The sequence below is a fragment of the Culex pipiens genome, chromosome 1 (assembly GCF_016801865.2).
Source record: "Culex pipiens pallens isolate TS chromosome 1, TS_CPP_V2, whole genome shotgun sequence".
NCBI classification, from domain to species: domain Eukaryota; kingdom Metazoa; phylum Arthropoda; class Insecta; order Diptera; family Culicidae; genus Culex; species Culex pipiens.
The window spans coordinates 85,351,222-85,365,988 of record NC_068937.1 but is presented as its reverse complement, the minus strand read 5'-3'; the positions used below and the strand labels follow the sequence as shown (position 1 = coordinate 85,365,988).

General features: G+C 34.5%; 1 protein-coding gene across 9 annotated transcripts in view; it reads right to left on the bottom strand.

Annotated features, from left to right (window-relative positions):
• Positions 1-14,767, bottom strand: part of LOC120428788 (synaptosomal-associated protein 25) — a 46,209-nt gene that overhangs the window by 18,283 nt on the left and 13,159 nt on the right. For 3 of the 9 annotated variants that reach the window (XM_039593882.2, XM_039593879.2, XM_039593881.2), the window contains exons 2-5: positions 8,775-8,877; positions 8,659-8,700; positions 5,726-5,774; positions 552-669 (exon numbers count right to left, since the gene is read on the bottom strand). In XM_039593882.2, coding sequence (XP_039449816.1) covers positions 552-669; positions 5,726-5,774; positions 8,659-8,700; positions 8,775-8,876 — 311 coding nt within the window. In that variant the 5' untranslated portion in view covers position 8,877. Of the gene's footprint in view, positions 1-551; positions 670-4,097; positions 4,147-4,503; positions 4,553-5,725; positions 5,775-8,658; positions 8,701-8,774; positions 8,880-14,767 lie in introns of those variants that run through there. The other 6 variants (XM_039593877.2, XM_039593876.2, XM_039593883.2 and 3 more) reach the window with 4 other exon arrangements.

Sequence of the window (14,767 nt, the reverse complement as noted above, 5' to 3'; positions counted from 1 at the left end):
AGGGGAACCGAGTCAACGGTGTCTGTCTTAAGGTACATTTCGGCGGCCATTGTCCGCCAAAACTTCCTTTCCCCTTACAAGTATGCGTTTACGCCATAGCGCACAAGGGAAGCTTGATCGTTATGTTTGATTTGCGTCAACTCATACTTACAGCGAGTTTAATACGGCAGCATTTGAACATAAAATTATCAACATGTTGTTTTATTTACAGATGTGTACTTAAGTCTAGAAAAACTTTTTTTTGCTTCAATCAAACAATCAGGAAAAACATATTTTCGTCAATTTTTTTACCAAAAATGGCAAATCCCTTAAAAGAAATACAAAAAATCTGACGAAAACATGTTGGTAAATTAAGTTTGACATAGTTGAAAAAATTTCTCATAAGAAGAGTTCATGAAATAACATTTCAAAAATGGCAAAAACAGCATTATCAAAAGAAGGTTAAAGTCTCTTGAAGATTCAATCTCTACACAAAAATGAGATTGTGTGTTTGTGTGTGTGTTAGTTGAACATTTACAAACATTTAGAAATTACAAAACACATTTTCATACTTATTGCACGGTAGCACACAAATGCCACAGCATTTCTCCATTCCGCTGAGATTCTTTTCGGCCTCGCGCATGTCGGCATTGATTTGGTCCATGCCCTCCTCGATGCGGTCCAGTTGTTCTAAGAAGCACATTTAGTTGACGCCCCGGATCGGATGATGTGGGATGGTAAAGCGGATAATGTCAAAAAATCAGTACGTTTTCCAATATATCCCGGATGCTAAAGTTTTTTTTCTTCTCTTTTTTTCGTAATGAGTGAAATGGAGGTTGTTAGAATTTGAGCGAGGATGAAACACATGAGGAATGGGAAGAGTTATAGATATAGTATTTAAAATTAGCAGGAGTGTTTCTAGAATAGTTAGGCATGGAAAAAGAAATCAACCATTACTTATCCTAGCAAAGAAATACTTGTTTGGTAAATGTGTGAATATCAAATGATGCAAAACTGATTTTTTTAAAGCAAAACACATGCAATTAATTTTCCAAAGAGATAGCGGTTAAGTTGTATCCTAGGTTATAATACTATGCTACTTGTATTTGATTAGAATGTTTGTAAATAATGTTACTGCTTCTTTGTTTATTTTTTTTTAACTAAGAGTATGAGAAATTATGTATCTGTGGTTACGTTGTTTTATATTAATGTGTCAAGGGATAACTCAAACATAAAGATCAAAACCAGGCAACTAAAACGAAAAAATTAATCAAAAACAAGTACTTTTTTTGTACATTTTATGAAAACCGTAACAATGCTAAACTATATTCTAATGCAAAAATTTCACTTCGGATAATCGAATCACGAAAAAAAAAGTTTTTTCGCTGCAATATTTTTGATTATTGAGCTTATTGAGCCTCTAAACTACTCTAAAGTGATTTAGAATTTTTAAATCCAAGACATTGGCCAAAATGCAGGTGATGAAATACAAAAAAAAACTAACTTAATCCACCTATGTGGTTGGTGCCTTCCTCACTTTTTACCAACATTTGGTGATATGATGACACAAATTCTATCTATTTCTCAATAAAAAAAATTACACAAATGTCACTTAAGCGGTCAAAACTTAAAACTGAGCGTTGCCAGATCTCCAATGTTTTGGACTCATTGGAAAGGACTTTCGATCACCTAAACAACGATGGGTCGGATGATGGAGCCGGACATAGTTTACATACATTTAAGTGAGACCCGGCATCAAAAAAGATCATAATTATCACTTAAGTGGTCATAACTCGAGACAGGGTTGCCAGATCTTCAATGTTTTGGACTCATTGGAAAGGTTTTTCGATTACCTAACCAACGATGGGTCGGATGATGGATCCGGACATAGTTTACATACATTTAAGTGAGATCCGGCTTCAAAAAATCATAATTATCACTTAAGTGATCATAACTTGAGACAGGGTTGCCAGATCTCCAATGTTTTGTACTCATTTGAAAGGTCTTTTGATTACCTCACCAACGATGGGTCGGATAATGTATCCGGACATAGTTTACATACATTTAAGTGAGATCCGGCTTCAAAAAAGTACAGAAATTTCACTTAAGTGGTCATATCTTGAGACAGGGTTGCCAGATCTTCAATTCTTTGGACTCATTGGAAAGGTCTTTCGATTACCTAACCAACGATGGGTTGGGTGTTGAATCCGGACATAGTTTTCATATAGATAAGTGAGATCCGGCATCAAAATTCCAGCACTCGATTCGCAACTCTGACACTTTTTTATACGTAACTTTTGAACTACTTATCGGATCTTCAAACAATTCAATAGTGCAATATGGGGTACCAAACCGAATCGAATGCAACTTGTTTGACTCAAATCGGATCAGCCAGTGCCGAGAAAACTTGGCAAGAATTTTGAGTACCAAGGGGAATACGCACACACACATACACACACACACACAGACATTTGTTCAGTTTTCGATTCTGAGTCGATAGGTATACATGAATATAGGTCTTTGACCTGTTTTTCAAAAGTTCATTTTTAGAGCAGGATTATAGCCTTACCTCAGTGAGGAAGGCAAAAATGCTTCTTTGCCTTTCTTACTAAAGATTTACTAAGGTATATATAAAATATTACGACTCAGCATGAATTTTCATCGGAAAAATCGTCAAAAAATCACACTGCATCGATTTTCGACGCTCTATCGATTCACCTTGACAGAACTCGTCTATCTCTAACCCTCGAATTTCGAGAAAAAAAAATCCGTGGAGTTCGAGTGATGTCCGTGTGTGGTAATTTTTTTTTAATTTAATAGGCAATCAACCATTCAAATTTGACTAAAATGGGGTCGCGGAACTCGAATCTGATGTTAAAAGTAAGAAAAAAAGAAAACAAAACAATTTTTTTTGTTCGTGATTCGATTATCCGAAGTCCCATACAAACCTTCGGATAATCGAACTTCGGATAATCGAAACTTCGGATAATCGAAGCTTCGGATTATTGAGTCTGGACTGTACAAACAAATTGTGCAGCTTGTATTTATTCATAGAAATTCTTTTTTTGGTCCGGGGGAAAATTCAACGCGAAACATATCTTACATACAACTATTCCGCCACAAACCTGAATTTAATAATCTAGAAGAATGTACAAAAATAAGTTGATTCAACGTACTGTAAAACCATTCTAGCATTGATAAAAACGACCCAAATTGTTTGCAGCAAAAACTTACTAGAAACAAAACCGAATAGCTATTTAAAAGTTTTCATAAAAAAAAACTTAAGATGAGGCAACAACCGAAATATGAATTTTGAAAAATACTTGAATAAAAAACCGTTAAAAAACATAGGATTCAATAAAACAAAAAAACAAAATGAAATAATCCTGTGTTTTCTTTGAGAACATTGTAAGTAATGTAAGTACTCACTTGTGGATCTATATTGATATTTTGTTGTATTTTGTGGTGGAGTTCATTTTGATATATAATTGTACGGCAATAAGAAGCAGAGTTTGCGTTAGTTGTTCAATGTGATTTATATATATTTCTGTGCGGTGCTGCTGTTTTAGTACTGTCACGTATTTGGTAAACACAAAATGGTTGTGTTCCTTTTGTTAGACTTTGATCTATTGATTGTTTGTGAATGATTTTATTTTTAAATTATGGTGCTCTTTCTGAACGTAGTACATATTGTAGTGATTTGTGATTTTGGAGTTAGTTGTTCGATGTTCAGCCTAAATATCTTACACACATATTAGTAAAATACAGTTTGTTTGCAAACAAAATGATGATATAGATAATAATTCAAGGTTGAGTATCTATTTTGGGTGTACCTAAAGAATGATATGCCTTCATGCTGAACATATTTTATTTACTTTGTCGTCCTTTCTTACCCTCAAACTTTAAACATAACTTTAGTTTTTGTTTTCTTCAAAACGGATTGTCAAACGTAAATACTGTTTGATATACTTTTTCGTAATGAATGAATCAATACAAACCAAAGTTGTTGCAATTTAAGTCTGCAAAATTGTTCAGTTTCTTATCGAAAACAAAAACTAGTTATCTACCGACTGATCTTAATTGTTAGTACATTTTATAACAAGGTGTTAAAATCTTACCTCCTTGCTCATCCAGCATAACGATGGTACGCATTCCCACTTCAGTGCTCTAGATAGGAAAATATTACAAATTGCATCTTAGCAAATACCGTCTCAGTGTATCGCTAGTAGAGTAGCGAGATCAAATCATTATTAGCTTATACATAGCTCTAGAGTTGGCTCTCTGACTTGATAACAATCACTTTGCGCGTGGTTACATCCCTGATCGATTTGTTATAATGTGTTACAATTTCAAAAGCCTTCCTCACTAATCACTACAATTTTTTCACACTTGCTTCTTTATCACAAATCAAATCGCATAAATCACATTAGATGTAGGTTATTTTTTCAAACCTGCGTTTAGTGCTTTAGTAACATTCAAATCTCAACACTTTAACCATAAACTTTAGCTTCAAACATAGCTTACCGCCTTGTATACTGAATAAATTAAGAGTTTTTGCACCCGCATCTTCGCTCTACAATCAAAAATTTAAAGAAAAAAAAAATAACTATTTGAACTGATAAAATAAAAAACAATTAAATATTACAGAAATCAAAAATCAAATTCTACATTTCAAAATAGTTACTAAGTACTCATGTCAATTGAACTCACTTTTCGAACTAGATAACGAACAAAGACCCTTACGGTTTGAATCACTAACATTTGATTCGTGTCTGTATGTTTATGTTGGTTTAATTGTTTGTTGTGTGCGTGTGTTAAATAAAACGCATTTCTCATACAAAAAATAACTCAATCAAGGATCAAAGAAAAAGCTACTACTGGCGGTTCTAACACAACAAAAACAAACTAACAGGTAATAGAGTTCAGTCGGAGGAGTCCCTCCCAGCAGACGCTAGAACGGTTTTGGTAGGCACCTAAAAGCAAGAGGACATGTTGCTTGTAAGCTTTATACTTGTAAAAGTATCTATTTAAATGGTTAATCTAGCTTTTATATGTATAGCACTGCTTTTCTGACAAAACTTTAAGCCACATTCGGGGTCCGGTCTTATCGATCTGATCTTAAAAGTGCTTTGTAGGTTTACGACTTACAGCACCTTAATTTCAAGATTATTGTGTCAGAAGCGACAATTGGCAGAAAAAGTTTAATCCTCAATTTAAGGTGTCTTTAAGAGTGATATCTTTAAAAAAAACTTTTATCCTCATAACTTCTGGGTTGTAAATTAACAATATATTGTTACAATTTTAGCTTAGCTTTAGAATACGCAAATATTAAACGAAAAGAAATTTAAAACTGGTTGCTTGAGGATAACTTACTAACTACTGCAAGGTCAAAATGCGTAAAACGATCGCAAAAGTGGTGACATCTCAAAAGATACTGTACAGTTTTTCGTTGGGAAACCTACTCAAAGAACGTTCAAAATAAACAAGACAAAGTGAGGTGAGCTAAACGGTGTACAATGTTGCAAAGTTGAATATATGTAAACAAATTAAGAGTAATATGTTATGTACTGCTAATCAAGTGGAAAACAGCAAGAATACTAAAGAATGTGAGAAAAAGTAGCGTTTGAACTTTACGGTAGAATAATGTCTTAAAGGGGGAGGGTATTCGAAGTATGTGATTATTTTTTTGGAATAGGAAAAGTGGGGATTGATTGATTAAGTAGTAAGTGTGTTTAAGGTGACTCACCTCCCTGATCGTCTAGAGCTACCAGGGTGCGAATCCCGGCTTCCTTGCTCTGTTGTTGTTTATGGCGGCATTAGAATAATTAGGCAAGTAATCAGTGTCATTTTGTTGTTGGACCAATGTTGTGAATTTAGCTGTTTCTGTTTTTTGTGTTGTTTTTATTGCTCGCGTAGATACACAGTTGAGGGTAGTTGAAGGAGACGTGAGAAAACTAAGAATACTTTCAAATGTTGCATGTTGATAGTTAGTATTGCACTGTGTTTTTTATCTCTCTCTTATTGTGTATCAGAATGCCCTTTTAGGAATTTTATCACGACCAATGTTACCTATCCTGCCAAATGGTTATCCTAAACCTAACAATACTGATGATTCAGCATAACTCAATTAATGTGAACTGAGATTTGTATGGAATAATGAAAAATAACAACGTTTCAAAGTATCAGAGTAAAATTACGAGTACAAATAATAAAACACGAAACAATTATATTGAACAAAAATGTATAGTGGATCAGTGTTCGTTACAGCATTGTAGTAGCATAAATTTTGTTGTTTTGTAATAAAAATCAGAGTTTATGTGATTGCATGTTTAACATTGTAAGTAATCAGAACTTTTTACCATTTGTTCATTCATTTCATTCAAAATTTCTTTCAAGTTCATTATAAAGATCTTGTTTTTTTTATTTTTTTCAATTTTTGTTTCTAAGCACATGTTTAACAAATTGAAAGTTTGTGTAATCAGGTTTTTACCATTAAACACAAAATATTAACAAAAATCAACGTAACAACATGTTACGGGATTCTTAAAATTAAATAACATAAACCATTGTTATCGTGAAAACATGTTGATAAGATGTTTTTGAAATAATGGTTAGCAACGCTAGATACGTGCAAGTTTTTTTTATCAACCCATTAAGTATTACCAAAGAGATGACAACCCAGGCATGGACTTTTGGTTATCATTTAATTCAAAACATAAAACATCTATCAGGTAGAGCAATTTGGATTTTTTTTATCTGGGCAACACTTTGCAAGGGTAATTCCAACTACAATTGCCAAATCTAGAGTTTTTTTTAAATGGTCTGATATGCTTATATGCTATTTTGTTTTAAATGTTTATAGATCCTTTAAAAAAAACTCTGGAAATTCTATTTTTGTTAATTCTCAGTTCAAGAGGAAACAAATGATATAAAAGAAGTAAAAAAAGACTGTTATCACTTACATTTAAAATTAAAGAACAGCAAAAGATGCGAGAGATATTTCAGTTTTCAAAAAATAATTAGCATATTTTGATTTTCGAAAATAGGAATATAGACAATTTTTCGTGCACATTTCATCGAATTTTGTTTATATATAAAATCCGCTTATGGTGCTCATTGTTTCAAACTGCTGAAATATCCGCCTAACCTGCTGAAATCGATACATCTTGCAAGTTTGATTTTTTTACAGCGCTCTTCGTTGTTTCTTTTTTGTTATCGTTAGGCTGACATCGTAACGTCAAGCTGCACGGTGCACAAAATTGGGTTAAGTTGCGTCTATTCAACACAACCTAGTGAAGCTCGAACAATTTTATCAATGATTTTTTAGTCATAAGAAATGCTCACTAAGAGTTTCATTTGAAGATCTACATTTTAAATGTCAAATAATTGGCCGATTTCCAAGAGAATTGCTTTGAAGAAACTAAAATTAAGTTATCAATGAATCATGACTCCTTAAAAATTAAGAATCATACTTAATGAGTTGACCCAAGTAGGGAAGTATCAATAGTTTGTAACATGCAAGTGAACAATGTTTTATTACAACGAGTCGTTTTATTTCCAAGCTTAGTTACGTTGTTTCCTTATTAGATTTCTTAACACACATAGATTTGAAGACTCTGAAGAGGAGCGCCTAGCGTCAGTATAGCGTATACACAGCATTGATAGTCGCGTTTGAAATATTGTTAACACATATAAGAGATAAATATGGACGAAACATGCAACACTTACGTACAGCTGCAGCCAAAAAACATAAACATACTTGGAAAAAATGCAACTTATAAGAAAGAATAAAAAAATTATCAAGCAAAAGTAACACATAAAAAGAAACATATAAATCTGTGATGTGATTGGAAACTTTGCCAAACTTGTAGTGAATAAGTTTAAGTAATATGTTTATTATTATGTAAGTTTAAATTGATTTGAACAACTTTTAAAAAAATCTGTAGGTATGATTATGAAGTAACATTTACTTGGAATTAATCTGATAATAATCCAGTGTAGAACTAAACAAAGAACTGGTTTTCAGGGTCTTAAAATCACGTTCAATTGAATTTTAAATAATAAACAAAATAATTCAAATAATGCAAAGATAAGATGATACGTTCTTGTGTACATAATAGGATGAATAACCCAAAGTTAAACTTACTCAGATATTTCAATAATGCTAGCACATTTTATACGCTTGATTTATCGATTTTTGATCGTTTAACCGATAATGATAGAAATCATCATACTGTTTCTGAACCGATAAAGTATGCTACTGTTCTTTAAAGTTTACACTGTCCACAACAACATTATTTGGTCAAACAATTATCATTTCATTACACAATCATGGGAAAAGGGATCTAAAACACAACAGAATGATACTGATATAATAGCTAAAACAATATTTTGCTCCCTCTCTATTTAAACTTATTGTAACATGTTTTCTTAGACGTGAATGATCAGAAAAATATATAAAATAATCTAACTTTGATTATGAATGAGGATACTGGCTACGTTTTTTTTGTTCTTGCACGCATTTCACACAAAAACTGTCTGTTCCATTTCTTCCAACTGAGCTAAAACCTGATACTTTTAATGAAAGCTACGAAATGTTAAATTTCCATTTTTTTAAACAACTGCTTTTTCATTACATTTTCTCCAACTGTCCGAACCAAAATTTACATCTTATCTTACCTCTTCGCATAGCGCCAGCATTCGTCGGGTACTATCCAGGGACTGTCAAAAAAGGAGAAATAGGAAAAACACGATTTCATCGCTATTTCAAAGTCGAACTTCCGTTCGGATTTAACCTCATCCACCACCGTCTGCTGCTTGATTTGCAGCTCCTGCAACTCTGTCTTTGGAACTCCTGGTGCTGCCGCACCATTTTCCGCGGGGACTGCAGCCGGCATTCTAAAGCGAAAAAAAAATAAGAAAACGATTTTGATGTTCTGGTTAATTGTTTAAAAAATAAATATTTTTTAACTATATTTTAAAATAGAAAATTTAACCGGCTCCGTGGCTTAATGGTTACGGCTTCTGCCTCGAATGCAGAAGGTTCAGGGATCAAATCCCGGTCGATTCCCTTGAAATTTGGAATCAGGAATTGAACTTTGAATATGAACAAAAAACCTTTAAGAATCAGGTGGGATTCGAACTCACACCCTTTGGATTGATGGTCTGGGACGCTAACCAGTCGGCCATCATGAAGTTAATGCTCTAGAACTGAATTGATCCGTAGTGGCGAATAATGTCACAAGGTTATAACATATCAAACCATTATATAACTACTAACACCGTCTCAAAACAGCCCAGGGCCATCTCATATACTCATGAACTGGACGAGGGAGTCGTGGATTGCCTGGCCCGAGTCATCTGCATTACCGATCTTTGTCACTACAATTTCAGGAGAAATCGTTAGCCAGAGAAAGGTATTCGCTTCAAAGGTTCTTGAGATATATGGTGGTTACTAACCGAACCGTCTCAGTTGAAATATACTGTGGTCATGGCTAAGTCCTGCCAAGGCGGGGGTTCAAATACATACATACATACATACATATTTTAAAATAGAAAATTTCACTACTTATTGATTAATGGTATTCCGATTTTTAGAAAAAAAAATGAAAAACTTTGAATGCATGTCCTTTAGGTTGGTCTAAACTCCAATGTTATTTATACCAAAACTTGCGCAAGGATCTAGCCTACACGACAGTTGTGTTGAAAATGGCCAAAGTGCCTCAAAAATAGGCATTTAAAAAAAATGCCTGTACAGGTTAAATCCTATTAAAAAATTCAATTGCAAAGCGCCCTCTTCTGTCACGTCCAATCAAGCTCATATTTGGGATTTGGGCTCAGTACTCCCACCGGAACAAGCCCCGGAAATGCCCACCAACAAGTAATTTTTGTTACACTCTAATAAATAAGTTACGCAAGGTCTTGCTAACCGTATGATTTTTCGTTGCTCGCGATATGGATGTCGCTGAATTCTTTGGGCGGCGAGTATCGTAACTATTTTCCGGGGGGGCGACATCTATATCTCACTACAGGCAGCTCGCCCGTAGCCAACACAAGCTGTCAACTTCGGCACCAGAACAAAAGGGAACTGTCAACTTCGGCGCCAGCACAAAGGAACAGCTGTTCGTTACGGAACTAAAACAAAGCAACTGCGCACTGTAAAAAAAGTACAAAAACTACAGGCGAAAAAAAAAAAACGAAACTATTGGCACTACGCCCCCCGGGGCATGGCCTTCCTCTAACGTGGGATTTCTGCTCCAGCGCCTCTGACGAGACAGGAGAAACCGGGACCGACGTTTTACTTCACCATCCGATAGAAGCTCAGTGGATAAGGCGGGAATCGAACCCGCGTCTCATAGCATCATCGGGATCGGCAGCCGAAGCCGCTACCCCTGCGCCACGAGACCCACAGGCATACAGGCATAAAATGGAAATAAAGTAATGATTGTTTTTATGTAAAATTTTACCGCAATGTACGTTTAAAAGTTAGTGTATGTTTGTGAGGTGATTTTTATCAATTTATTTGCAAATAAACTACTAAAGTTGGGATTATTAAGCACACATCGGGCCGATGACCTCATTTAAAGTTGTACTTTTATCACATGAAACGTTTAACTTAACTACTGTGTAATTTGACTTTTACTACAGTAATTCTTATAACAAAAATTGAATTATTAATAAAAGAAATATTTTTGTTTTCACTGTACGCAGTTTGCGCGCGTTATAAATCTCAATCACCCAAGATGGCGGCCTTTAGCATCCCCCTGCTATTTTCCATCCGCGATAACAAAACCAAACCAATCATAGCGAATTCTGAAATAGCACAGACTTCATAGCTTTTTTGTTTTTGTGGTATACATTTACAGTTCTACTTGGTTTTCGTTTTCGTAATCCAGCATTACACTTCATCTGAGCTCGGACTTACGAATTATTGTAATTAGGGATTACGTAATCTTTTATTACATCTTCCTATCAGATTAACTTTTACATTTTTGAAATTAATGATGTAGTTTTGTAATTTTCTATTACCTGTCCAGAAAATTTAACATTGAACCGGCTCCGTGGCTTAATGGTTACGGCTTCTGCCTCACAAGCAGAAGATTCAGGGATCAAATCCCGGTCGGTACCTTTGAAATTTGGAATCAGGAATTTGAACTTTGGATATGAACAAAAACGAAAATGAATCAGGTGGGATTCGAACTCACACCTCTGGATTGGTGGTCTGGGACGATAAGCAGTCGGCCATCAGAAGGTTTACACTCCATCAGTGAATTGATCTGTAGTTTTGAAACATGCTATCTTCTCATATTAAATACGCGCTGATCCCTGATTTGCCTGAGGGGATTGGAAGTCTAAATATAGATCTAGTTTCCTTCAGATGCTTGCTTCTATGTTTAGGCGGGCCAAACAATGCCCAGCGGCCTCGGAATTGGACCGCAAGGAGCTCTGTAATTCTTAAATGGGTCGTTGGGAGCAGCGCGATGGCTTTCACCACCTAATACCCGGGACTGAGATAAGTTGTGTCAGCATTCGGCATGTACAAAGTCTGATACAAACTATACTTTCCCAAAATATCGCTACCGGTTAGCGGGTATTGGATTGGACCACATCAGAGCCGTGGGTCTAGCTCATTTCCCCGAATGCCATTTCCCCGAAAATCATATCCCCTAATTGACCACATTCCCGAATACCACTTCCCCTAATCAGCCACATCCCCGAATGCCATTTCCCCGAATATCATTTCCCCTAATCGGCTATATCCCCGAATGCTATTTCCCCTAATCGGCCATTTCCCCGAATGCCGTTTCCCCGAAGTGACACTTACGCCAGTTGCTGTTTATTTAAATTTAAATTTTGCCGATTTTTCATATCATCCTAATCCTAATCATCATTTTCGCTTAAGCCTTTTTCCATGACTAACAGTTATTTTCTTTCTCGATTTTACCGAACAAACAGCTTTTTCGGGTATGCTGTTGATTAAATGTTGTAAATTGGGTAGTAAAGCCCTTTGTAATTTTCTATGAACAACGGTAAACACGATTAAAAACCATTTCTGATAACGTTTTTTTTATTTTTATGAAAAAAAAGTTATTGACAAGACAACATTTTTTCGATGGATCAACTATGGTCCCCTTGGAACGAGCTGTCAATTAGGAGCTTTTCTACCAAGAAGGGCCGTGAAGTGATTTTTTTAAAATTGAATTAAAAATCCATTTTAAATCCTTTGCGGTCGTTCAAAGGGTCATTGTACTTAGAAAAAAAGCTTTATCGTTGTGAACAATAATATCACAAATTTAATTTACATTTTAGGACCCAATTACAGTACAGATTCGATTATCCGAAGTTTCAAATATTCGAAGTTCGATTATCCGAAGGTTCGTATGGGACTTCGGATAATCGAATTACGAACAACATTTTTTTGTTTTTTTCTTTTTCTTGTTTTAAACATCAAATTTGAGTTCTGCAACCCCATTTTAGTCAAATTTGAATAGTTGATTGCCTATTAAATAATAAAATGCATTTTTTCAATATTTCAACACCGCCATATTGGCCGCCATCTTGGATTTAAAAGTTTTAATCCGAAGTTTCGATTATCCTAAGTGAAATTTTTCCGAGGCCTTCGGATAATCGAGTCTGGACTGTACTAGATTTTTTTTTGTTCAATTAACATTTGTATTCAACCGCATAATTAGATGTTGTTTTTGAGAAATTTGCAAGGAAATTTGTCTTTTTTTCGAATTTTGTTCAAGAACCCAAAAATCGAACAAATAGGTACATAAGGCTGGTACAAATTTTATTTAGAGTTTATGATGATTATACTCTTCGCCAAATCCCAAACCAGCAATGTGAATAAAATGATCAGTGTGAACAGGGTTCTGTACTACGAAAATCGCACGGTATGTTTTTTGAATCATAAAAGAAAACAAAACTTCTATTGCATTGTTATTATCATGTCTATAAGAAAAAAGTATTTGTTTTGAGAATATATAAAAAAAAAGTCTGTAACAATATTCATTGTATTTGAATGAATATTACCAAACCTTTCAACACCCCTTCCCCCCTAAAATGCTACGTCTGTTCTGAATGAAGCCAAAAAGAAAGTTGATCATTCAAGGCCAATACGAACCTTTCAAGAAATATTATAAGTTGTTTGATGTGTTAAAAATTGCCATCAATTTTTTTTTCTTAAAAAATGCTATTTCCCCGAACGCGGTCAAGCGGAAATGCCCGGTGCCCAGGAGCGCGCGCGCTCCGGGGCACCGGGCATTTCCGCTTGACCGCGTTCGGGGAAATGGTATTCAGGGAAATGACTATTCAGGGATACGACTAATCGGGTAAGTGGCATTCGGGATTGTGGCCCATTCGGGAAAATGGCATTCGGGGATGTGGACGATTAGGGGAAATGGAAAATTCGGGTAAATGGAATTCGGGGAAATGACTATTAGGGGAAGTGTCTTTTCGGGGAAGTGGCATTCGGGGAAATGTCCCTTCGGTAATATGGGTTTCGGGGAAATGTCATAGATTCAGAGCCGTACCTTGGGTCCACGGCGCCCTTGGCGAAGCATCAATTTGGCGCCCCTCTCAAATTTACGAGCATTTTAATAAATTGATGATATTTTTCTATGATTGCTTCAAAGAGTTTTGATTTTATAATTGCAATTGGAGTTCTTGATATGTTTAAATTCAGAAACTCAGTTATTTTATGTTCAATTATTTGATTATTTCAAATAATTAGAGATAGGTTAAATTGAAAATTTATTGTAGGAATTAGGTTGGCTGAATATTTTCTCAGATTTCATTAAATCGATAATGATATCAGGGCTTGTTTTTTTAATGTTTTTTTTTTCAGATAATTTCAGATAATTTAATTCTCAATCATGATACTTTTTGCTTTAACTTGTTAGCAAATTTGATATTTAATAAGCCTGAATAGTTTGATCTGAACTAGTATTAATTCGATTGTATAATTTCCCGGATTCGTAAAATAATCAGGTGATTTGGCTTTGGATTTCATTACGGTGTAATTCAAAAAAAGAAAAAAAAAACCCTCTTCAAAATTAAAAAAAAGTCGATGCCCGTGTGCCCTTTTGTTTAATCTAGATAAGAATCCTAGCAAGCTTAGTAAAAAAGAACACACCGGCACCGAAGTATAGTTTTTAAACATGCAACCGTAGAATCAAATTTAGTCAAAATCGAATAAAGATCATTAAAATCCAGCGATCATGATGAAACTTATTTTAATGATAATAATAGGTAATAGCATTATATTTGGTAAAAAATATTAAGATAAGAAATTTTATTTCGTTTTTGTGATTCGTCCAAACGATGCTTGAGAATATTTTTAATATATTTTTTTAGTTATGTTTTGCGTCGATTTTTTTTCATCGGTATTTTCTTTGTTTATTTTTAATTTGTAAAATTAAATTTTATATTCTAGTAAATTATTTTTTGCACAAAGCTATTTGATATTCTCAGACCATGTTGATTTTTTTTGCTTTTAACTGAATTTTTTTTTAATAGTTTCTCATTACCAAAGCTTTTTAGACGATTTAAAAAGTAAACAACACTTGTTAAAGAACGGTATGCTGATCGGAAGGAACGCGGTCAAGAAATGTTGCGTGTTCTTTTCGTGACTCCCCCAAGAAAAGTTGATAGTTCGGTATGAGCGCGATTGACGGTGTGCGCGCTTGAGGTTCTTTCGAGGAAAAAATAAAAAGATTCAAAATATTCAAAAGTTAAAATTAAAGATTAAACATTTTTATTCAAAAACTTTTAACAACAATTATAA